General features: G+C 45.9%; 1 protein-coding gene across 3 annotated transcripts in view; it reads left to right on the top strand.

The window, feature by feature from the left end:
• The window catches only part of LOC117359162 (solute carrier family 22 member 15-like), a 150,439-nt gene that overhangs the window by 35,001 nt on the left and 90,330 nt on the right, over positions 1-25,108 (top strand). For all 3 annotated transcript variants that reach the window (XM_033941443.1, XM_033941441.1, XM_033941442.1), the window contains exons 5-6: positions 19,240-19,369; positions 24,834-25,049. In XM_033941443.1, coding sequence (XP_033797334.1) covers positions 19,240-19,369; positions 24,834-25,049 — 346 coding nt within the window. The remainder of the gene's footprint in view (positions 1-19,239; positions 19,370-24,833; positions 25,050-25,108) is intronic.

The raw sequence follows: 25,108 nt of genomic DNA, 5'->3' as shown, positions 1-25,108 counted from the left end.
ATCGTAGGCAGAAAAAACTTTTGTTGCTATAAACATGCACCCTCTATGATACAAAAAGGTCTAATTCAAAAACCAGAGAAAAAAACGCGTTTCTAATCCGCACAAAAGAAAAATAGCACCTAAGACTATCTGTCACAAACAAGCCCTCCTTCATGTATATGCATGCAGACTGTGAAAAATTGTAGGCAGAAATTAGGAAATTGGAAGACTTGGCATCCAAGTAGCAGATGAAATTTAATATGGACAAATGCAAAGTGATGCACATTGGGAAGAATAACTCAAATTTTAGTTACCAGATGCTAGGATCCACCTTGCATGTCAACGCCCAAGAAAAAGATCTGGGTGTCATAGTAGACAAATGCTGAAACCTTCTGCCCAAAAAAGCAGTGATCAAAAAAGCAAACAAGATGCTAGGAATTATTAGAAAAGGGATGGTAAACAAGACTAAGAATGTTATAATGCTCCTGTATCGCTCCATGGTGTGACCTCATTTTGAGTATTGCGTTCAATTTTGGTCGCCTTATCTCAAAAAAGATATAGCGGAACTAGAAAAGGTTCAAAGAAGAGCGACCAAGTTGGTAAAGGGGATGGAACTCCACTCGTATGAGGAAAGACTAAAGATGGTAGGGAACTTCAGCTTGGAAAAAAGACAGCTGAAGGGAGATATGATTGAAGTCTACAAAATCTTGAGTGGTATAGGGAAATACTTTTAAAACCAATAGAACAGTGTTCTTCAACCTTTTTACACCCGTGAACCGGCAGAAATAAAAGAATTATTTTGTGGACCAGCAAACTACTAGGACTAAAATTAAAAAACCCCGTTTACGCCCCATCTCCGCGAGCTCGGTCCCCGCAAACCATCTGATCCCATCTGCACAAGCCGCAATTATGATTTTATATTGAACGTATTTTATTAAAGTATAAAAAGAAACAATATTCTGAACAATTGTGATTTTATAAATACAAATATACAGAGCACGGACCAGCAAAACCCCTGTCTCCCCTCCCCTTCACATATATCCCCTCTACTATCAAGAAAACTGAACAAGCCAAGTTATTATAGAATGCTACATAGAAATATCATGCTAACAGAATACTGCAGTCCCCAGTTATGTCTCTAGCAGGATATATATTTCAAATCTGATATATTCTAATGACAAAATAGAAATAAAATTATTTTTTCTACCTTTTGTTGTCTCTGGTTTCTGCTTTCATCTTCTTTTCACTCTTTTCCTTCCAGCATCTGCCTGTTCCATCCAATGTCTGCCCTCTCCCCCTTCCATATGTATCTGACTTCTTTCTATGCCCCTCTTCCCTGTCCATCCAGCTTGTTCCTCCTCTCTCCTTTTTACATCATTCATTCCAGCTTCACTGCCTTCTTCATTTTTATCTCTCCTACACCAGATCTAGCATCTTTATCCCTCTCTCATTTCTCTGCTGACCCCCTTTCCAGCATCAATGTCTCTCTACTTTCTCATTCCTCTCTCTCCCCTTTCCCTCATCTGATCTCTCCATTCCACCCTGACCCCCTTCCCCTTCTGTAATCTCCCTGTCAGCTGTTTCCTTCCTTTTTTCTTTCTCCCTTCCCTCCTTCCTTTTTTTCCTTCTCCCTTCCCTCCTCCCTCTATCCAACATTAACTCTCTTCCCATCCCTTTCCCTCCTCCCCTCCCAGCAGCATCTCTCCTTCTTCTCCCTTCCCTCCTCCCTCTATCCAACATTAACTCTCTTCCCATCCCTTTCCCTCCTCCCCTCCCAGCAGCATCTCAACTTCTTCTCCCTTCCCTCCTCCCTCTATCCAACATTAACTCTCTTTTCTTCCCATCCCTTTCCCTCCTCCCCTCCCAGCAGCATCTCTCCTTCTAACTCTCTCCAAGTCCAGTAACAGCTCTCCCTTTATCCAGCAGCTTCCCTGCCTCCTACAGTGGCTGTCTCCCCTTCCAGCAGCTCTCAGTACTTGCCTGCAGGAAGTTGCCGGTAAATCACTGCCCTGGCAAGTAGGAGAGCTGGTGGGAGGGGAGGAAGTCACTGTGAAGGCTCCCCAGGATCTTGCTCGCACACGCTGACCATCTCCCTCCACCTGCACCAGTATCTGCAGCTCTCTCCATTCTACTTGTAACTTCCCCGTGGCCCTCTTCAGCAACTCGGCAGGGGCGGCGATCAAGACAAGCTGCCGACGTCGGGACCTTCACTCTCTGAGTCCCGCCTATTTTATTTCAACTTCCTGTTTCCGAACAGGCGAGACTCAGAGAGGGAAGGCCCCGACGTCGGCAGACTGTCTTAATCGCCTGAGGCTGGGAGGAACATTAGTGAGCAGGAACCGCAGTCGGCAGGAAATTTAACTGCCGACTTGATCTCGCCGGCCCTGCGCGTACCGGCAGAAATTTTCTGCGGTCCGATACCGGTCCGCGGACCGGCGGTTTGAAGAACTGTGCAATAGAAGGAAATATTTTTTCACTCAAAGAATAGTTAAGCTCTGGAACATTTTGCCAGAGGTTGTGGTAAGAGCAGTTAATGTAGCTGGTTTTAAAAAAGGTTTGGACAATTTCCTAGAGGAAAAGTCCATATAGTTTGTTATTGAGACAGACATAGGGGAAGCCACTGCTTGCCCTGGATCCGTAGCATGGAATGTTGCTAATATTTGGGTTTTTACCAGATACTTGTGACCTGGATTGGCCTCTTAGCCTCTGTGAAGATGAGATATGGGCTAGATGGACCATTGGTCTAACCAAGAAAAGCTATTCTTATGTAAACTAGGCTGATGCTGCAGGGCAGTGTAGCAGCCCACAGTGTCTGAGTTGGTAGCTTATTTCTGCTTCACCTGTCACTACTGTTTAAAACAAAACCTCAGGAGAAACAGTCGGTTTGGAGAAGTAGTTCTATAAAATCTTTTTACTTCCTGACTGCCAACTTTCCCTCTAATAGTTTTGGGTTTTGCTAGGATTATTTATTTTTAAAATTTATCGACCACTTAAATCTATGCAGTTTCCATAAAAAAAATACATATTACAAAAGATAGCATATATAACAGATTATGACTGTTATAATAACCGAACTTAAAATTTAACATTGCTAAGAGTACTATATTGCGATACAACATCAGGCCCTTCATGTTGATATATCCATTATCCTCATCCAGAATCATGATTCTGGCAGCTTGAGCGTCTAACATGTGAGAATATGATACCAGCTTGTCCTTGGAGAAAGCAAAGATACTTACCTGTAGCAGGTGTTCTCCGGGGACAGCAGGCATTTATTCTCACAACTCACCCACCACCCCTAGTTGGCTTCTTATTTTTGTTATCCGAGGACAAGTAGGCAGCATATTTTCACATGTGGGTGACTTCATCCACAGAAGCCGGCACAGACAGTCAAAAAGTATACTTTCACTTTAAATATTTAAGACCAAATTTGACCATGTCTTACCGCTCCTGTCCAAGCTTCACTGGCTTCTGATAATCTCCAGGGTCCACTTTAAATGCGCCTGTCTAACTTTCAAGATCCTACACGGCATCCTTCCTCCCTTTATTCCACTTTCTTGGAATTCCTCAAATCCTAATTCCACCAGATCCACCCAAAAAGTTAAAACTATCCTTCCCCTCATTAAAAGGCATTTCCCATGCAGGAAAACTAGGAACCTCCCTCCCCTTCAGAATCACTGAGCTCTGGAACAACCTTACCTCCCCTCTTCGGAATCTGAGCTCCCTCCAACTTTTCCGTAAACATCTGAAAACCTGGCTATTCTCAAAAATGTAATACTTCCTCCCTCTCTGTATACTAAGCCCTCTAAACATTCTTTATACTATGGCCTTTAACCCTTCATTGGAGTTCCTTTCTATCCCAACTCCTGTAAACCGTGCCGAGCTCTGCGATTGTGGAGAGGATGCGGTATACAAATCTAAGGTTTAGTTTAGTTTAGACCACCCTTACCACGTGCATGCTGGTGCCTTCTCACCTGATTTCGGCTCACCAGGACTATCAGTTTTCTGCGGAGCTGAGAAGCTGTTCTTCAGAGTTTCTCTAAGAATGTCAAACTATTGTATTTTTTTGTACCTTCTTGTTTAATTGTTTTCCTTAGTTTAGTCATATTTTTCTATTTCATTTATTTTTCTTTCATTCAGTTTAAAATTTTTTTACTATGTTTCTTTTTCAGGTCTTCAGGATTTTTCAACCTTTTTTCAGACTGGGAGCATCGACTTGTTTTTAGTATACCATCTACTTGACCTCCCCGGACAATTGTCCTTCGACCTAGAGTCAGCAGTTTTTCCTTTGATAGCCAAGGCTTCTAACGGCTTCAAACGAGATATATCTTGCACACTCTGCTCTCAGTTGTAAAAGTGGTTGCTAAAAGCCAGTAAGTTGCAACTCAAGAAGTTTTTCAGATCAACTATGTTTACGTCGACTATGCCTGGTGTGGTGGCGGCCAAAAAAGCAAACAAGATGCTAGGAATTATTAAAAAAAGGATGGTGTTACGGGAGGAATTTGATCTACCGCCCACTGATTATTTTGCATATATGCAAATTCAACAATACCTTAATTCTTTACCCTCTGGTTCCCTTACGGCTCCTTGTCAGGAGTTGCTATCTACGGCCTTTACTATTGGTTCCAAACTCCCTGTTCCTCTTAAATTTCACCATCGTCATTTGAAAGATGAGTCCCCCCCTTGTTTGACCATTCAAGATTGAGGGATGCATGGGTGCGTGACCTTGCTGTAGATTTATCTGAAGAAGTGATTTTGCAAGCTGTTCACAGGTTGCCTACCTATCGTAAATATACTACTTTTTGGGAACAACATTATAAGCTTGTCCTTCGCTTGTATATTTCTCCTAAGAGGGCTTACCTCTCTGGGTTCCGGGAGTCAGCTGCTTGCCTGCGATGTCAGACCCCCGAGGCAGGCTTGGGACACATGTTTTGGACTTGCCCCGCTATTATTTCTTTTTGGGATGCAATTTTTCTCTTTGTGCAGCACATTTGGACCATTACTATCCGCCGCTCCCCCTTAGTTTTATTTGGAGCTGTCCCCCATTATTCCCCCCGTATCAGGGGGGCTGCTGCCTTTCTCAAGTAAACATAGAAACATAGAAGATGACGGCAGAAAAGGGCTACAGCCCATCAAGTCTGCCCACTCTGCTTACCCACCCCCTGTCTATGCCCTAATGACCCAATTTCCTTATCTTGACCCTTGTAGGGATCCCACATGGGTATCCCATTTATTCTTAAAGTCTGGCACGCTGTCTGCCTCGATCACCTGCACTGGAAGCTTGTTCCAATGATCAACCACTCTCTCTCTGTGAAGAAATACTTTCTGGTGTCGCCATGAAATTTTCCGCCCCTGAGTTTGAGCGGGTGCCCTCTTGTGGCCGAGGGTCACTTGAGAAAGAAAATATCATCTTCCACTTCGACACGTCCCGTGAGGTACTTAAATGTTTCGATCATGTCTCCCCTCTCCCTACGTTCTTCGAGAGTGTAGAGCTGCAGTTTGTTCAGTCTCTCTTCGTACGAGAGACCCTTGAACCCCGAGATCATCCTAGACAGTTCTTCTTGCATTGAAATGTATCCTACTTAAATGGCTTGACCAGGATGCGCTGGACTATTCTCTACGGCGGTGCCGGATGATTACTCTTCTGATGTGGGAACGACGAGATGTGTTGGATTTTTATTCTCTCTCCCAGGGAGCTCTTTTCAGTGCACTTGGGAACCCTTTTGGACTACCATGACACCTGTGGCACGTAACCGCTTGCTTAATTGTTAAGGCTCTTTTATATTGCTGTCTTCTATTTATGTATGCCTTTGCCCCTTTTATAATGTATTACAGTTTATCCTAGGGCTTCTACTTGGAAGGAGGACCGGGGGTGGGGTGGGCGGAGGGGGGGGGGGAACTGTTGTGGGGAATGGGTAGTTGGATATTGTGGGATATTTCATATACCTTGAGCTTGTTTTGCTGCTTTGTGTGCCTATTTCTGGTTTTTCTATTGAGCTCAATAAAATATATTTGAACTTAAAAAGGGATGGTTAACAAGACTATGAATGTTATAATGCTTCTGTATTGCTCCATGGTGCGATCTCTCCTGGAGTATTGCATTCAATCCTGATAGAAAGATATAGCAGAACTAGAAAAGGTTCAAAGAACAGTGATCAAAATGAAAAAAAGGGATGGAACTCCTCTCGTATGAGGAAAGACTAAAAAGGTTAGGGCTCTTTAGCTTAGAAAAGAGGCTACTGAGGGGAGATATGATTCACGTCTACAAAATCCTGAGTGGTGTAGAATGGGTTCAAGTGGATCAATTTTTTTTTTTTTACTCCGTCAAAAATTTCAAAGACAAGGGGACATTCATTGAAGTTACAGGGAAATACTTTTAAAACTAATAGGAGGAAATATTTTTTTGCTCAGAGAATAATTAAGCTCTGGAACGTGTTGCCAGAGGTTGTACTAAGAATGGATAGTGTAGTTAGTTCTAAGAAAGATTTGGACGATTTCCTGGAGTAAAAGTCCATAGTCTGTTATTGAGACAGATATGGGGGAAGCCACTGCTTGCCCTGGATTGGTAGCATGGAATGTTGCTACTCTTTGGGTTTTTGCCAGGTACTAGTGACCTAGATTGGCCACTGCGAGGACAGGTTACTGGGATAGATGGACCATTGGTCTGACCTGGTAAGGCTATTCTTATGACATTCAACCTCAAACTACTCCAGCATCAACACCGACACCGACTGCTTCATCTTCCTCATCAGTGCTACTATCATCAGGGGAGCTTCGTAAGAAAGATGTAAAGCATAAACACATTTCTCCATCTTAGCAGATATCGGCATCATCTCAAGTGTCTTCACCATTGACGAATTCTAGGCATCAACACACCAATTCCAGATTGCCATCACTGCAGTTGGTATCTCCTCTGAGGCGTGCCTTTACTCCAAGGTCCTCAAGGCCTCGATACCAGACACAGACCTTCTGTACACTTGCCACTATTGGTACCGGCGCTATCTCTGCAAGATCAGCTAAGAACGCTGTTGCAGAAAGAATTAGGTGGAATGTTGCAGTCACATTCTGTGCAAGTCCCTGCATCGACACACTAGGGCCCTGATTCTCCAAAGTGCATCCCGATTTTAGGCGTCCTACAGCTGTCTAATCAGCCAATCCGGATGCACATTTAAAAAAAAAAAATGCTCCCCAAGCAAGCCTGAAGGCACCTCCGGGAGCCTAGGGAGACCCGCAAGATGCCTAAGCTCGTCTAAGGGCCTTAGGCGGGCCTTAGGCTGAACCTAGGCGGCCCTACGCGTCTCCCTAGTAGAGGAGAAGCTTAAAATGTAGGCCAGCAAAATGCTGGCCTACATTGTAAGTAGACGCAGCCGCTATACTTATCGCGGCAAGGGATCTCTCTGCCGCTATAAGTATAGCGGGCCGCGGCCCCCTGACCAGGAGGGTGCCCAAACCCTCTGGCCGAAGACGCAACCCCCCCACCCCCCGACACTACCGACCACCCCCCCGACACTACCGACCGCCCCCCCCCGACATTACCGATCCCCCCCCGACAATATCGATAGCTGGCAGGAGGGTGCCCAATCCCTCCTGCCCGAAGACGCACCCCCCCCCCCCGGCGCTAACCCCCCCAAACCTCCAATCCACCAAACCTGTTCTTAGAAGGGTCTTGCACGTCTTGAGCCGGCAGGCACGCCTCGTCGAAATGAAGCGGGCCCGCCCCTTCCCGGCCCATCCCGCCGAAGCCTAAGGCCTGATTGGCCCAGGCTCTAGAAGCCTGGACCAATCAGGCCTTAGGCATAGCGGGTCCGCCCATCCCACTTAATCTAAGGCCTGATTGGCCAATCAGACCTTAGACTTAGTGGGGATGGGCGGACCCGCTTTACCTAAGGCCTGATTGGTCCAGGCTTCTAGAGCCTGGGCCAATCAGGCCTTAGGCTTTGGCGGGATGGGCCGGGAAGGGGCGGGCTCGCTTCATTTCGACGAGGCGTGCCTGCCGGCTCAAGACGTGCAAGACCCTTCTAAGAACAGGTTTGGTGGAGTGGAGGTTTGGGGGTTGTTAGCGCCGGGGAGGGGGGTGCATCTTCGGGCAGGAGGGATTGGGCACCCTCCTGCCAGCTATCGATATTGTCGGGGGGAGGGGGTGAGATCGGTAATGGGGGGGGCGGTCGGTAGTGGGAGGGGTGCGTCTTCGGGCAGAGGGTTTGGGCACCCTCCTGGTCAGTGGGCCGCGGCCCGCTATACTTATAGCGGCAGAGAGATCCCTTGCCGTGATAAGTGTAGCGGGCCGTGTCTAATCTAACCCATTTCTCTAACCCGCGTCTGTAACATGGACGCCGGTTACAGAATCGGGGTTTAGTTTAGGCCGATTCTGAACAGGATGCCTCTCCCGGGCGTCCTATTCAGAATTAGGGCCTAGGTGTCTTGCGGGCCTCGCCTTCAATATAGGCGGCCTGCCTGGGGAGCATTTTTTTTTAAAAACGTGCATCCCGATTGGCTGATTAGACAGCTGTAGGACGCCTACAGCTTCCCAAAATCGGGACGCACTTTTAGAGAATCAGGCCCTCAGTCTCAGCCCAGTTTGAGCACTGCCCTTAAACCCCATTGAGGCATCAATCTCGGATACCACGGCGTTGAGTGTCTAAGTCGAGAAGACATCTGTCTTCTTCCAGGGAGCACTGCTCATCATCTCAATGCTCCTCTCGACGCTCTCAACGATCTACATCTACAAGGGCTGACCGAGGAGTATGACTCAGACCTGTCACCATGCTCTTCTAACAACTACCCCAACTTGCCTGTGAATGAGTCCTACGGGATTCCTTCTAATCTATCTCCTTCACCTCTTCGACAAAAAATGGCTCCAGAAAGTCTGTCATTTACAAAGTTTATCAGACAGATGGGGAAGGCACTTCCAATTAATATGGAATCTGAGTCGGAGCCTTGAGCAGAGCTTATGGATATTCTTGACTACAAATAGTGGCCTAAGGAATGCATAAAGGTTCCTCTGCACAGTCTTTTAATTTTATTTAAAATAATCTATCCAAAAACTGTTATCTTTTGATCAATACATACCATCACAGCATCTGAATGCTTTCCAACACCTGGCCAGTGATCTAGAGGCTAGAAAGTACATGGTACATTCCACCTTTGATGCTTTTGGCATAGTCTCTCGTACCTGGCAGTCTCTATTGCCATGTGTAACAGGGTTCCTAGAGAGACCATTCAAAATTATTCCTTCACCAAGTATTTGTTGAATTCATAGTCTGTTGAGCTTGATGAGGTGTTGGGGTCTTAATCCATCAGTAGTCATTTAGATAAGAGAACACATGAAAGCCACTTGAGTGGCAGATTACAACCACTACCACTAAGCATTTCGTGAATACTCTGGGTGCTGAGGCCAGTCCAAATGGGAGTACTTTGTACTAGAAGTGGCATGTTCCCACTTGAAAGCAAATATATTTCCTGTGGGCTAGGAGGATGGGAATGTGTGTATAAGCTTCTCTAAGATGTAGAGGGCAGAACCAACAGTGGTTCAAAATTGGCTGGGAATTTCAGACCTAGATGCCAATGTACAAGACCGACTCTCAACCTCGAAGGAGACAGTTCCCTCTGCACACACAATCTTTTTGGGGACAGTATAGAAGAGGCAACTCAAAAGATCAAAAGACTTACTGATTGCATGACTACCTTGTCTTCCTCCAAGTCAATCTAGTCTCAAGCACCAAGGAGATATTGTACTGCCTCCAAATGTTCCACTTACTACACCAAATGGAAGTATAGTCAGCCAGCCTATCTTCCACAACCACCCACTCATCAAATCTGAAGCAACTCAGGAAGCAGAGGCAGCAGAAGATGCAGTCTCAGACTCAGTTCAAACAGCAGCAGTCTTTTTGAATTCACACTAAGAGCATCGTCAGAATTTCTCAATTTTTATCATGAGACTCACCCCATAAGAGGTCGACTTGCCCACTGTTCTCATTGGTAACATCAGATCACTGGGTCCTTCAAGTTGTGAGGTAGTGCTGGTCTGGGAGGTTGTTTCCCCTTAAGATAACTGTATTTTACTGTATTTTCCCATCTAACCAGCACTTTGTTTCTAGCTAGGGGGAGTGTGACACAATTTGGTCCAGCCGCGAGGCACTCGCGGCCGGCCTGAAATCGGCGGTTTGAGCCGATGAGGTGCTGGAGCTCCGTCGGCAGTGGCTGTAGGCACCCAGTGTTCCCTGCCGATGGTGCCTCGGGAGTCGGCTGGGAGCAGTGGGGAAGCCCGGTCTTTCCCAACCGCCCACGGAGGGATTCCCAGAACCACTGAAGGTTGGGTTGCAAAGGATTCCCTCTCAGCTGATTTTTTGACAGCTGATGCCGACTTGCCTGTTTTAGCGGTTGGGACTGTTCAGGCTTCTCAGCCCCAACAAGCCATGGAGGGAGCATTTTTGGTGGGAACTTCGCCATTTTCTCTGTCTGGCCCCTCCATTTTGTCTGCAACCTCAGGTGACCGTCCCCCTGTATTGCAAACACAGGGGCAGGTTTCAGCAAGGATCCCTGCTGGGGCAGGGAGTCCCTGGGGATCCCTGGGGGTTTTTGCCCCTGATTTAATTTCTTTCTTTGTGCAGACAGTTGGGGGTCCCACGTGCACCCGGGGGTTTTTTGGGGTGGTTTTTTCCTAACGCATCCCCTGTGGTTTTGCCTCCCTCTTTTCATTTGGCATCCCCTCTTCCTCCTCTCTCTTCCATGCGCCCGCGGGAGGGCTTGGATTGCAGATTGGTGGTCGGAGGAGCGTTTTGACATGATTGAGGACCTGGTCACTTTGGCGGGCTTCCAGGATCCTCCAGAGGGGATGGCCGTTGGCAGCGGGGTATCGGGTTTCCCGTCTTCCGGCGCAGAGGCATCCGTGGTGCGTTTTTTATTTAGAGGGATGCGCTTTTTGACCTGATTTAGCAGGTCTCCTCAGTGCTGCTTTTTTGACGATGCGCCACCGGAGACCCCGCATATGGGGGCCCTCTGCTTCAGGGGGGTCTGTCCCGTTTTCCCGCTCTTTTCCTGTGGATCAGGATTTTTCGGGATATCATGCTGCCGCAGTGAAATTTGCCGGGGGCGCTGTTTCGATTGGCGCATGCCCTGGCTCATTGGGATCCCATCCCGGAGGGGGATAGGGCTACCTTATTTTTGCCAGTGGTGGACGCAGTGGTCTCGGTGATTGGTAAGCGCCATACCGTGCCTGTTGCGGGTTGTTTCTGCCCTTAGGTCTCTGAGGAGCATACATTAGAGACACTTCTTAAGCAGAATCTTGATGTCTCTGCCTTGGGGTCCAGGTGGCTATTTGTGTGGGGCTGGTGGCTCACGCTGTGTTTTGGTGGTCTGAGCGTGTCCTGGATCGTGAGTCTGATGTCTGGTCCTTTGTGGATCAGGAGGTGGCGAAGATTGAGGTGGATGCCTCGTTCCTCTTGGATGCTCTTTCTGACTTGCTGCGGCCTGTGGCTAAGTCTGGGGCTTTTGGTGGCCGCGTGCCGTACCTTGTGGCTTCGCACTTGGTCAGCGGTTGCCATGTCCAAATTTAATTTCCAAAAATTTTCCTTTCGGGGGTCTTTTTGTTTGGAGAGGACTTAAATAAGTTGGTTCAGACTCTGATGGACTCTGAGATGCCCCATCTGCCTGAGGACCGTGCCCACCCGGCATCTCTGGGTGGCACTGCCCAGGGGTGTCTGTGGGTATTTTGCAAGTTTCGCCCTGGACGTCGGACTGCTTCTATCCAGGCTTCCGGTTTTCCCCCGGGCTCAGTTGGCTCAGCACATGCAGTCCTTTCAGGGGGCCTGTCGGGGGGTTGGGAGTCCCCCCCGCTGGTTACCCCGCTGCCCGTCCTGCCCGATGGCTCTTTGCCAGCGCCTCTTTGGTTCTGGTGGGTGCCTGGCTGCGCTACTTGTTTCCCAAGTGGGCCAATCAGTGGGTCCTGGGGGTGTTGCGGGACGGTTATGCTCTGGAGTTTGCCGCTCTCTGCCAGACTATATCTTGCCTCTCCATGTGAGGCGGCATGGGAAACGCTAACCTTTCGCCAGACCCTTCAATACTTGCTAGTTCTCAAAGCGGTTGTTCCAGTGTCCCCTCAGGAGTGCGGCACCGGCTGGTACGCCATTTCCTTTGTGGTGCCCAAGAAGGAGGGGACCTGTCGGCCTCTTCTCGATTTAAACAGGGGTCATCAGGGCTCTTAGAATTCCCTATTTTCGCATGGACACACTGCAGTCTGTCCTTCTGGCGGTTCAGCCGGGGGAGTTCCTGACTTCTCTTGCTGTGACGGAGGCCTACTTGCATGTTTCCATTCGGTCCTCTCTCCAGCGCTTCCTTCGCTTTGTGATCTTGGGTCAGCACTTTCAGTTCTGTGCGCTTCCCTTTGGCCTGGCCACGTCTCGCCGGACGTTCACCACAGTGATGGTGGTTGTGGCGGTCTTGCGGTCGGAGGGCATTCTGGTGCACCCCTACCTGGATGACTGGTTGGTTCGGGCGCAGTCGTTGCAGGAGAGCACCCGGGTTACGGCTCGGGTGGTGGAGTTTCTCTGGTCACTGGGCAGGGTGGTCAACCTTCCACTCAGCGTCTGGAGTACCTTGGGGTTCTGTTCGACATCTCCTTGGGGAAGGTCTTCCTTCCAGGGGCCCGGGTAAGCAACTTACAATCTCAGCTTTGCCTCCTTATGGCATCCCGGTGTCCTTGGGCGCAGGATTTCCTCCAAGTCTTAGGGTCGATGGCAGCGTCCCTGGATGTGGTGAGGTGGGTGCGGGCCCACATGCGTCCTCTTCTGAATGCTCTGCTCCAGAGGTGGTTGCCCCAGAGGCTCAGTTTGGATGTCCCTGTCCCTCTGTGAGGCTTGGCATGCTGCGGTCTTTGTTGGTTGCTCCAGACTTCTCATTTGGTTCAGTGGGTGAATCTGGATCTACCGCAGTGGCCGGTACTTCTCATGGATGCTAGTCTCCTCGGTTGGGGGGGCTCAGTGTCTAGGTTGCTCGGTTCCAGGCACCTAGTCCACGGAGGAAGCGTCCTGTTTGTTCCATGTGTTGCAGCCTAGTGCTGTCCATCTGGCGCTGTTAGCCTTCCACTCCCTTTTTAATGGGCGAGTCAGACAGAGTTCTGTCAGACAGGCCACAGCGGTGGCTTTGGTCAATCATCAGAGAGGCACCGCGAGCGCACAGGTGGCGTGGGAGGCGGCTTGGCTCTTCCTTTGGGCGGAGTCACACCTCCTGGACCTCTCGGACTCTCACCTAGCTGGGATGGAGAATGTTCAGGCGGACTTCCTCAGTCGTCACATCTTAGCTCCCGGAGAGTGATGTCTCAGCCCCGTGGCCTTTCAGTTGATAGTGCAGTCTTGGGGTCAACCCCTGATGGCCATGAGTGGCATTGCCAAAGTGCCCCAGTTCTTCAGGTTTCGCAGGGTCGGTCTGGCCGAGGGTCTGGATGCTCTGGTTCAACCATGGCCAACGGAGGGGCTGTTTGTGTTCTCTCCGTGGCCATTAGTGGGCAGAGTTCTTCTCCGCCTTGTTTGCCATCCAGGTCTTGTGGTTCTGGTGGTTCCAGCTTGGCCTCGACGTCCGTGGTATGCAGATCTGGTGAGGCATCTGGTAGCGGATCCTCTTCCTCTGTCATTCTTGGACAGGGTCCCATTTCCATGTTCGACCCGTCTCCCTTCTGTCTTACGGCTTGGCTCTTGAAAGGGGTTGCCTAGGTGAGAAGGGGTATTCAGATTAGGTGATCTCTACTCTTTTGGGGTCCCGGAGACTTTCTACCTCTCGGGCTTATGTGCGGGTTTGGCGTCTCTTTGAGGGGTGGTGCCAGGTGTTGAGAGTGGTCTCTTTTTTTTGTGCTTCCTTGCCTAACATCCTAGAGTTCTTGCCAGATGACTTGGCTTGGTCTTCTCTCCGGGTTCGGCTTGCGGCCTTGTCAGCCTTTCGTGGGTTAGTGACAGGTCAGCGTTTGACAGCCATTCCTGAGATGATTCGCCTTTTGCGGGTGGCCAAGTTGCTCAAGCCTCCCGTGCGACCCTCTGTTCCATCTTGGGATCTCAATCTGGTTCTTTCTGTTCTTGTGCGCCCACCTTTTGCACCGTTGGGCGGCTGCTCTTTGAAGGACCTTACTCTGAAGGCGGTCTTTTTGGTGGCCATTACTTCCACTAGGCGTGTTTCTCGGCTACAGGCTTTCTCTTGTAGGGTCCCCTTTTTGGAGTTTTCTAGGGAGTGGGTTGTCTTGAGGCCTGTTCCTTCCTTTCTGCCAAAGGTAGTTTCTCCTTTTCATGTCAATCAATCTGTTGTCCTCCCGGTGTTGGGTAGTTGGGAGGGCTCTTCTGAGCCACGATAGCTGCGTGAGTTAGCTGTCAGTTGGGTCCTTCGCTCTTATGTGCAGCGGACCCAGGAGGTCAGGAAATCAGATCATCTCTTTGTCCTTCTGGCGGGTCCTCGTAGGGGGGCTGGCGCTTCTACGACTACTCTTGCACGCTGGATCAAGTAGACTATTGCTTCCGCTTATCTTCTGAGACAGAAGCCTGTTTCAAAGTTTTATCAAGGCTCATTCCACTCGGGGTCCGACAGCTTCTTGGGCTGAGTCTTCACTTGTGCCTCTGGTGGACATTTGTATGGCTGCGGTTTGGTCTTCCTTGCATTCCTTTGTCAGACACTACCGGGTAGATGTTCGGGCGCATTGGGGTGCGGTGTTCGGTGAGCGTGTTCTGGTGTCGGCCCTTCGGGGGTCCCGCCCGTGATGGGAACTGCTTTGGTACGTCCCATTCATAAACATTAACCTCTACTGGTCTGGAGAGTGCTAAAGAAGGAGAAATTAGGTTCTTACCTGCTAATTTACTTTCTTTTAGCTTCTCCAGACCAGTAGAAGTCCCTACCCTGTCTGTTGTTGTGTTGTTGGGGCTGTTGCGTGGGCAGTTTTGTTTTTTGCTGCGGGTTCTAGTATTTTTCTAGGGCCGGGGAGTATTAAAGAACAGCGGCTGTGGCTCAGCTGGCTTAGCTGGAGAGCTGTGGGGACATTTTCTTTCTGGTATCTCTTCTCTGCATTTTCCAACAGCATTTTGGGTACGTTAGTTGTTACTCCTGTTTGGAATATTGTTTATTTCTGTTTTCAGTTCTTGGTTCTGCTTGGCTATTCGGCAGACTGATGAGAATAGAGAAGGGGATATCTTATGTACTATCTCACAGTTTTGTTTTCAGTCTCCACCTGCTGGTCATGATTGGATATATACCCATTTGTAAAGATTAATCTCTACTGGTCTGGAGAAGTTAAAAGAAAATAAATTAGCAGGTAAGAACCTAATTTCTCCTTCCAGTCTTCTGTTCTCCACCCTATCTTCCCATTTGTCTGGAGTCATATGCCTTTCTCCTCTACTGGAGGGATAAGTTTCTTTATGCTTTCCCTCCAGTACCTCTAGTTGGGAAGGCTTTATTCAGACTTCACCAAGAACAGGCCACCATGATTCTCTTAGCACCTTGGTGGCCACGTCAACTGTGGTTCCCTCTCCTACAAGTCAGTATACGGGAACCCATCTCACTTCATGTCTTCCCAACATTGCTCACTCAGAATGAGGCTCTCTTCTCCATCCCAATCTGTTTGTTAGCTCTCATAGCGTGGTATCTCTTCTCCCAGCAAGTAGATGCTTTTACACTATCTACATCAGTATCAACCATCATTGAAGCTTCCAGAAAATCTTCCACACAGCACTGCTATTGTTTTAACTGGACTGTCTTCACAGTATAGTGTAATCTCAACTCTGGATACAAACACTTGTTCTAGACTATCATTTACGCCTTAGTGCTTTTCATATACCTCTGGATAAAAGAATTATTATCTATACATCTTCTAGTTTCCAGATTTATGAAAGGCCTTTTTAAAAAAATATCAAACACTAATCAAGCCTCTTTGGTTGCTTGGAATCTTAATGTTATACTCAGGGCTGTGGAGTCGGTAGATAAATGTTCCGACTCCGACTCCTCAGTTTTTTGTACTTCTGACTCCGACTCCAGGTACCCGAAATTTACTCCGACTCCACAGCCCTAGTTATACTTTCCACTCTGATGAAACCTACATTTGAACCTCTCTCGACTTCGTCTCTCAAGCATCTCACTTGGAAAGTAGTTTTCCTCATATCTCTTACTTCTGTACGCAGAGTCAGTGAACTTCAAGCGCTTATATCGGATCCTTCTTGCACAATGTTCTACCATGATAGGGTGGTTCTTTGCACTTATCCCAGGTTCCTCAGGTTCTTCCTGAAGGTTGTCATGGAATTTCATCTGAACCAGTCTATAGTACTCTCTGTCATTTTTCCAAGGCCACACACTCACCCAGGTAAAGCTGTATGCCACACATTGTGCTGTAAACATGCACTGGCTTATTACTTGGATCAGACCAAACCTCGCACAACTTCTGCTCAGCTATTCCTGTCATTCGATCCTAACAGACTTGGAGCTCCTATCACCAAGAGAATCATCTCTACATGGCTTGCGGACTGTATGGCCTTTTGCTATTCTTGAGCATGGCTGACGCTTGAAGGCCGTGTCACCAAGATAAAGTTGCTCAAGAAAAGGGTCTGGGTGTCATTATAGACAATACGATGAAACCTTCCATCCAATGTGCGGCAGTGGCCAAAAAAGCAAACAGGATGCTAGGAATTATTTAAAAAGGGATGGTTAACAAGACTAAGAATGTTATAATGCCCCTGCGTTGTTCCATGGTGTTACCTCTGGAGTATTGCATTCAATTCTGGTCTCCTTATCTCAAGAAAGATATAGTGGCGCTAGAAAAGGTTCAAAAAGAATGACCAAGATGGTAAAGGGGATGGAACTCCTCTTGTATGAGGAAAGACTAAAATGGTTAGGGCTCTTCAGCTTGGAAAAGAGACAGCTGAGGGGAGATATGATTGAAGTCTACAAAATCCTGAGTGAAGTAGAACGGGTACAAATGGATCAATTTTTCACTCCATCAAAAATTACAAGGACTAGGGGACACTCAATGAAGTTACAGGGAAGTGCTTTCAAAACCAATACAAGGAAATTTTTTTTCATTCAGACAATAGTTAAGCTCTGGAACGCGTTGCCAGAGGATGTGGCAAGAGCAGATAGCGTAGCTGGTTTTAAGAAAGGTTTAGACAAGTTCCTGGAGGAAAAGTCCATAGTCTGTTATTGAGAAAGACATGGGGGAAGCCTCTGCTTGCCCTGGATTGGTAGCATGTAATATTGCTACTCCTTGGGTTTTGACCAGGTACTAGTAACATGGATTGGCCACTGTGAGAACAGGCTACTATGCTAGATGGACCATTGGTCTGACCCAGTAAGGCTATTCTTATATTCTCCGCATCCATCTGAAATTCTTGGCAAAAGTGGTTACGGAATTTCATTTGAATCAATCGATTGTGCTTCCAGTTTTCCTTCCAAAGCCTCATACTCACCCTGGTGAAGCAGCTCTTCACACCTTGAACTGCAAACTTGCATTTGCTTATTACTTACTGTGACGAGCCAAGCGGTCATTTTCCCATCACATTGCCAGAACCTGCAGTTCGTCAGGCAGGTTTTCTGACAACCCTCTCTGTATTCACATACATATACACTTCTAGACACACTTGAAGTTACAGTATAATGAACACTTTTATTGGTATACAGGCTCAGAGAAACAAAAACTCCATACTTTAAGTTCAGTCTCTTAGTCCAGTGTAACAGTTTGTTTTATAGACAGTATAACATAACTTTATTCATTCTATACCACCACAGTCAAACGATTTCTAGGTGGTTTACACAGAAGAGAGCTGGACAATCAATGAAGTACAAATAGTTAAAAATACAACATGTTTCCTATGTATACACAATATAAAATTTTTGTTATCAATGAAACTTCAATTTGGAGATTAATTTATCAAACAGTACAGTGTTTTATTCAGTTAATCAGCTCTCAGCAATTTCAAAACCTGCGTGGCTTACCTCAGCCACCAGCTGTTCCTTTCCCAGCAGTGTTAGGCTCTTCAGCACACAGCCTCAACCAAATAATAATTGGCTTACTTCAGCCAGCACCTTTACTGTCCAAGCTTCCAATAGATTCAGCAAGTCGCCTCATCCAGCCAAACACAACAACACTCACTATACCAGCTCTTCCAAGCAATCCTTTCAGTCATCTCAACTTCTGCCGGGGTTCTCCTTAACCCACAGCTTCTGAGCCTTCTCTGCTCAGGGAAGTCTCTTTGTGGAGGCTCTCACCTTCCCACAGGTACCCTCTCCTAGGGAACTCTCATGGGGACATCTCGGAATGAATCCGAGACCGGGCATATTAAACTCTTCCTGCCTGGGTTCCACCCCATGACTCAACAGGGTAGCCTATTCATGTAATTCAGTGCCACCTGCTGGATGAGAGTTGAGCTGTAGTTCACCGTCACCTACTGGATGAGGATTGAACTACAGAGCTCAATGCATTCTGGATCCTGTAGTTTACCCACTAATTGGCCAGCGCCCTTTACTGCAAAGCTAATGTTCTTGGGGAGTCCCCTGAACCCCTCCTTATTGTTGTTTCTTCTCCGAGGGATATTCACTTGCTTTAGTACGGACTGAGAAGAGGGGTGCTGCCCAGGGAAACAAAGAGGCGGAACTGAGAAAAATGATTGATTGACTTCTTCAATCTTACTCGTGAGTTGGGGGTTAACAACCCATTTTTAAGAAATTGTATGCTGTTCAACAGGAAAGAGAATTATTGAGGTAAGAACCTAATTCTTCCTTATATGCATCCACAGTTAATATCAGAAAACCTCTCATAATTGTGGGCCCCCACATAATAAGTCTTTATGCTGTTGACATTCATTTAAGTGGCTAGCTGAATTTATTGTACAGATCATGCTAATCCTATGCTTGTATAGTTTTAGCACTACAATGTTGATCTTGGAGAGAATTATAGCATGGTAACGTTTATTTTGTTTGTTCATTAAAAGGTGTCTCTGTTTCAATAAGAAATAGGTTAGAGTTGAATGTGCTGAGAACACCAGCGTCAGAAACAGAGGAGATACCTTTTATTGAGGCCAATTAACCCCCCAACAAAAAAATATCCTTTTGCCTCTACATAGTAACATAGTATGATTTAAAAAGAAATAGAAAAAAGTCAACGGCACAGTCATAACTATAAACCTTCCTGTGCCTGAACTTTAACCTTCAGACAGCGTTAAGAGATATGAAAATGAACTGCAGATATAAAATATGACATCCAATTTTTATTTTTAATGTTGTGGGTTTTTTTTGTTTTGTTTTTAGGTACATTAACAAATTTGACATTTGCAGTGGGCATAACATTTTATGCTATACTGGGTTATTACATAAGGGACTGGCGCATCCTTGCAATGGTGGCCAACTCCCCAGGAGTTTTCTTCTTTCTTATATCTTTGTGAGTAAATTTTACTATTTTATATAATACATGTAAGTAACGTCTTTTAGTAAAAGTGAGGAAGTATTTAAAAAAAGAGCACAAACATAAGCTAAGTTTTCCGAGTTCTAAAAAGTCAGATTGTTATGCAGTATAGTCATGGTATAACATTCAAACTTAACTGTTAAAGATGCATTAAAGTCATTTAAGCACTTTTAGTATAGCTTAGCGTGCACTAAAAGCTGCATGTCCTATTTTATACCTATGGACCACGTGGCACTAAGGGCATACTAATGTTTATTAGTGTGCACTAAGCTTTAGTAAATAGGCCTTTTAGGGAGCTGTTGGCTAACACGAGGAACGGCTGGATAAGTTGCAGCTGTACTCACTCGAGGAACGCAGAGAGAGGGGTGACATGATCGAGACATTCAAGTATCTCATGGGCCGCATCGAGGTGGAAGAAGATATCTTCTTTTTCAAGGGTCCCGCGGCAACAAGGGGGCATCCGTGGAAAATCAGGGGCGGGAAACTGCACGGGGACACCAGGAAATTCTTTTTCACTGAAAGGGTGGTTGATCGCTGGAATAGTCTTCCACTTCAGGTTATTGAGGCCAGCAGCGTGCCTGATTTTAAGGCCAAATGGGATAGACATGTGGGATCTATTCACAGAGAAAGGTATGGGAGGGTCATTGGGGTGGGCAGACTAGATGGGCCGTGGCCCTTATCTGCCGTCTATTTCTATGTTTCTATGTTTCCTTTCATTCCATTTCCATTCCCAGGTTCTTAGACTAACTACACGGTCGAGTCACATTATATGACTACCTGCTAATATGCAGTAAAACTGCCTCTGGCAGTATGGATGGCAGTCCAATGCCTTGAGAGTGACTCAATAAGATGCTGGATGATTGCTAGAGGTATCTGGAGCCATACAGACTGCAGTGCATCCAACAGTTGCCGATGGGTCCATGGTGGTGGTCCTCTATTCCACCTTTTATACAGGTTTATTATCTTTCTGTTAAAGACTTTAAGGACCAAAAGAATCCACAAGAAGTGATTCAAGATCCACTGGACATATCAGCTTTATTAGAGACTTCTGATAGGGAAGTAGCCACCTCGGCTACCTTGCTTCTTTCAGTCGCCCTTACCTTAGACAAAACGTGGCTATTGAAATTATACTTTAAAAACAAACATAAAGAGTTCTTAGGACTGAAAGTTCAAATGTTTCCTGATTTGGCCAGGGACACACAGACGCACATCTGGAAGCTTCTTGGTTCGTTTGGACAGTGAGTTCCACGGTAGTGCCATACCAACCTGTGCAGCTGACGTTCAGCCCTTGCATCAATGGCTTGTGCTGCCCAAAGTTACCACATTGGGTCATCGAAAAGGTTCCTTGTGTCCACTCATGGGGCACTTTAACCACAGCAGCGCGTGAACAGTTCACAATCTTTGCTGCTTCTGAAATGCTGTCACTCTTGGCCCAGTAACTGATGATCATGCCTGTTTCAATGTCTGATAAATCACTGAAGAAATTGAAAGTTTGTACTTCTAAGAATTCCTTGAAACAACAGATCAAAGAGAACTCCATGTTAGAGACTATAGGCAAAAATAGACCATGGATAATTCTGAATATCATACAAGCGCATTTAAATCGAATTTTAAGATGAATAGGGAGCCAGTGAAGATTTCTCAGTATTGGAAGTACATGATCAAATTTCCTTTTTCCAAAAATCAATTTGGCCACTGTATTCTGATATTTCCTTTACTCAAGCAAATGTAAATAGAGTTGCAATAATCTAACTGAGCCAAAATAATGGCTTCCGTCAATACACCAAAATGTTGCTTAGAGAATAGCTGACGCACCCTTAGCAGCATAGTAAATGCCAAAGAGTACATTAACAGACTGAAGAAGTTTTGCATGTCATGATTCCATCAGCAGTAAAACTTTTCCCAGGTAACTACATATTCCAGGGCAACAGTGCCCCATGCCATCAAGCAAAAACAGTTGTTGACTGGAAGAAATTCAAGAATAATCTCTGTCCTCTCTTTGTCTGCCTGGGGTCCGGACTTGAATCCAGTTGAGAAGTAATGGTATGAAATAACACTGGAAATATCCAAATGATATCCTGCATCAAAGAGAACTGGTGGCCACCCTTTGCAGCTTGGAATGAAGTAGTTACTAGCCATCATCTTCTAAAGTTGGTCCATTCAGTGTCATGACAATATAAGACTGCACAAGTAAAGGCTGACAAATACTAACACGCATCCAAATGTCCATTTTCTTGCCACATAAAAAAAAATAAAATAAAAGTAAATATCTTTATTTTAATTGCATAATATCATGTATCATGGAAAGAGCATCTGGCAATATTTCTTGATGTGTCGGCTGCATTTGACACGTTGGATCATGTTATTTTACTTGATAGACTGAAAGGTTGTAGAATTGGGGGAGTAGTTTTAAAATGGTTCTCCGCTACCTTGCAGAATAGGCAGCAAGAAGTTTTAGTGGATAGTGTATTGTCCCACTGGCGGAAAGTTACGACGGGTGTCCTGCAGGGCTCAGCCCTGTCAGCTGTTTGGTTTAATCTCTATCTCATCCCCCTCTGTAGACTTCTGCGGTCCACGCAGGTCTCGTATTAATTTATGTGGAGATAGTGGTTACTGTGGATGGGCAGACTAGATGGGCCATTTGGCCTTTATCTGCCATCATGTTTCTATATTTCTAGTTTATGCTCCCCATTGAAGGAGCCATTAAGGAAGCTGCTCAGCATTGAACAGCACAAAATCGCACGCCTACTCGTGCTTCTCAGCGTGGCTGAAGACACAGAAGCCTGTTAACAGCGGGGCAGGAACTTGGAAAGTTCGTTCCTACCCGCTGTCCACTGCACCTCCACTGAGATCATCAGTAGAGGTATGAACCTGAGTCTAGGACAGGGAGGGCTGCAGGGTGCACGGCAGCTTCGGCAGGGTGCAGAGCCTGGGAGTTGAGGGTGCAGTGTCTGATGGGTGAGGGAAGGAAGGGTGCTGGGTGCAGAGTCTGACAGGGGAGGGAGGGAGGGAGGGAAGGAAGGAAGGGGACTGTGTGCAATGCCTGACAGGAAGGGAGCTGGGTGCAGTGCCTGAAAGGAGAAGGAGGGAGGGAAGGAAGGGTGCTGGGTGCAGAGTTTGACAGGGGAGGGAAGGAAGGAAAGGGGCTGGGTGCAATGCCTGACAGGGGAGGGAGGGAAGGGTGCTGGGTGCAGTTGCTGGCAGAAAGGGAGCTGGGTGCAGAGCCTGACAGGGCAGGGCACTTGAATATTAAGCCGCCTGACATATTCGAGTCAACCATTTTTTTCCTCCTTTTGGGGGGAAAATTGTATCTCGACTTATGTTTGGATCGACTTATATTCGAGTATATATGGTAATTGGTTCTGTGCTATATCAGAAAAATAGGGACTTGGATGCTTTAGATAATTGGATTTCAACAGATAAAGAGTAGGCTTTTATTTCAAAGTGTAGTCATTTGAATATTTGCAGTTATAAGGAGTTATTGGCTAAATAATCTGTTGGACCTTCATTTATTGGTTGCTCTGAAGTATTTATTTAAAAATTTCAGGTTTTAATTTAACTCTGAAGTCTTTGAAGAGTGAAGAACCAACTAATTATTCAAGTGTGTTCTTAGCATTATGAAGTATTATATTCAGATGGTAGAATTTTAGAAAAAGATCTAGCTTCACGACTATCTGAGAACTAAACTCTTAAGATTTTGTGTGAAAATCAGTGATAACACAGTTGAAGCAGGTGAAGATTCAGTTTTACTATGAAAGCATTAAATGTTGAGCTATTTTAATGCTTTGTACATTGCAAAATTTAAATCATTATTGAATATTTTTTCTTATTATTTACATTGTGACATTCTTAGGTACCCATCTTGCCTCTTTCCTTGTATTACTTAGGGCTCCTTTTACGAAGCCGCATTAGCGGCTTTAATGCGTGCGACTTTTAATCACGCGCTAACCCCCATGCTAGCCGAAAAACTATCGCCTGTTCAAGAGGAGGCAGTAGTGGCTAGCGCGACTGGCGGTTTAGCGTGCGCTATTATGCACGTTAAACCGCTAACGCGGCTTTGTAAAAGGAGCCCTTAGATTATTATAAGCATTTTATGATCTGGTAGAGATCAATACATTGATGTTTTTCTATAAAATATGTTGTCATCCTATTACCTTATTGTGAATTTTTTTCTGAACCCTATTATTTTTGACTGCTACTTTGGATTTTGGTATGGAAAATTTAATTTTAGAGACATCTCAGTGTTTGTTTATGAATAGTTGATACTATGAGGCTTATTTTCAAAAGAGAAAAATGTCCAAAAAGGGGCATAAAGGGACAGATGGATGTTTTTTCTTGCCAAACCCTTCCAATTTGCTATTTTCGAAATCTATTTTCTTGACAGATATCTAGGCTTTTGATTAGTACAGTAGTTATCTCAAGGGGGCGTGTTAAGAGGTGTGGTGTGGGTGGGAGTAGGCAGGCTTATGACTTGGATGTTTTTCTGCCAAAATCAAACATTTAAGAATATGTCCTGGGAAGATAGAACTCAATGGGAAACCAAGGTGGCAAGGGGGCCCCTTCTGGTGACTCAGACAGGCCGTGACCTGTTCGGGCCGCCGCGGGAGCGGACTGCCGGGCGGGATGGACCTATGGTCTGACCCGGCGGAGGCACTGCTTATGTTCTTATGTTCTTATGTTCTTATGTTCTTATGGAGTTAGACCTGTTTTAATAACAAATAAGTGCTTAAAAGTTGCCCAAACTGACCTGATGACAACTGGAGGGCTTTAAGCATGACCCTTCCCTCCCCCCAACATTTCCACAGTGATCACTGACCCACCCTTTAAAGATGTAAATTTATCAGTACATACCTGCCTGTATGACAGCTTCAGATGTAATGGCTAGTTCTAGTAGAAGCATATTAGTAGCCTGGTGGGCAGTGTAGTCAACCACAGAAATAGTGGCTCAAGTCCATACTCCACGCTAACCACTCAATTATGGTGGAATCTGTGAGCCTTCCAAACTCCACTCAAATCCCACATGTGAGGTGTCACCTGCATGCATAAGGGCTATTATTGTAGTGGTATATAGTTAGACACAGTAGGTTTTAGGTGGCCAGGCTTGTTCTGTGTTTTTTTCATTTGGATGTGTTTTTTTACAAAAATGATTCAGCAAATAGATGTACAGAGGATAGACATACAGAGCACACACACGTTCATTTTTGAAAAAAAACAAGATAAGACGTTTTGCAGTTTTGAAAATGAACTGTTTGGTGCTGGATTTTTGTGCGTGTTCCACAAAACGTCTAAACTCAAATTTAGAAGTCATATTGAAAATGCTCTATACTTACACAAAACATTTTTAACATAACCTTATATATATACTATATATAATTTGACAAGACACCTGTTGGGCTTTGAGAATAGGCTTCCTTTTCCAAATTTTGAATTCTTTTTGTAGATTAATTCCAGAGTCACCAAGATGGCTGTATTCCCAAGGAAATGTTGCTAAGGCCGAGGAAGTGCTAAGCTATATGGCCTTTAATAATGGAAAAAAAGAATCTGTTATAAAACTGAAACCATGTGCAGTGAAAGTTGATGACTCTGCTTTTGGCATCCTGGACCTAGTAAAACATCCAATCCTGCGTTGGCGAACTGTCATCTTGATGTATATTTGGTAAGCTGTAAAACAAGAATGTGTCAAAGTAGCAGAATGCTGACCCCATTGAGTGCCTC

The sequence above is a fragment of the Geotrypetes seraphini genome, chromosome 4 (genome assembly GCF_902459505.1).
Source record: "Geotrypetes seraphini chromosome 4, aGeoSer1.1, whole genome shotgun sequence".
Lineage (NCBI taxonomy): Eukaryota > Metazoa > Chordata > Amphibia > Gymnophiona > Dermophiidae > Geotrypetes > Geotrypetes seraphini.
Note: the sequence above shows the minus strand (reverse complement) of the source record. Positions and strands in the feature narration are given on the sequence as shown.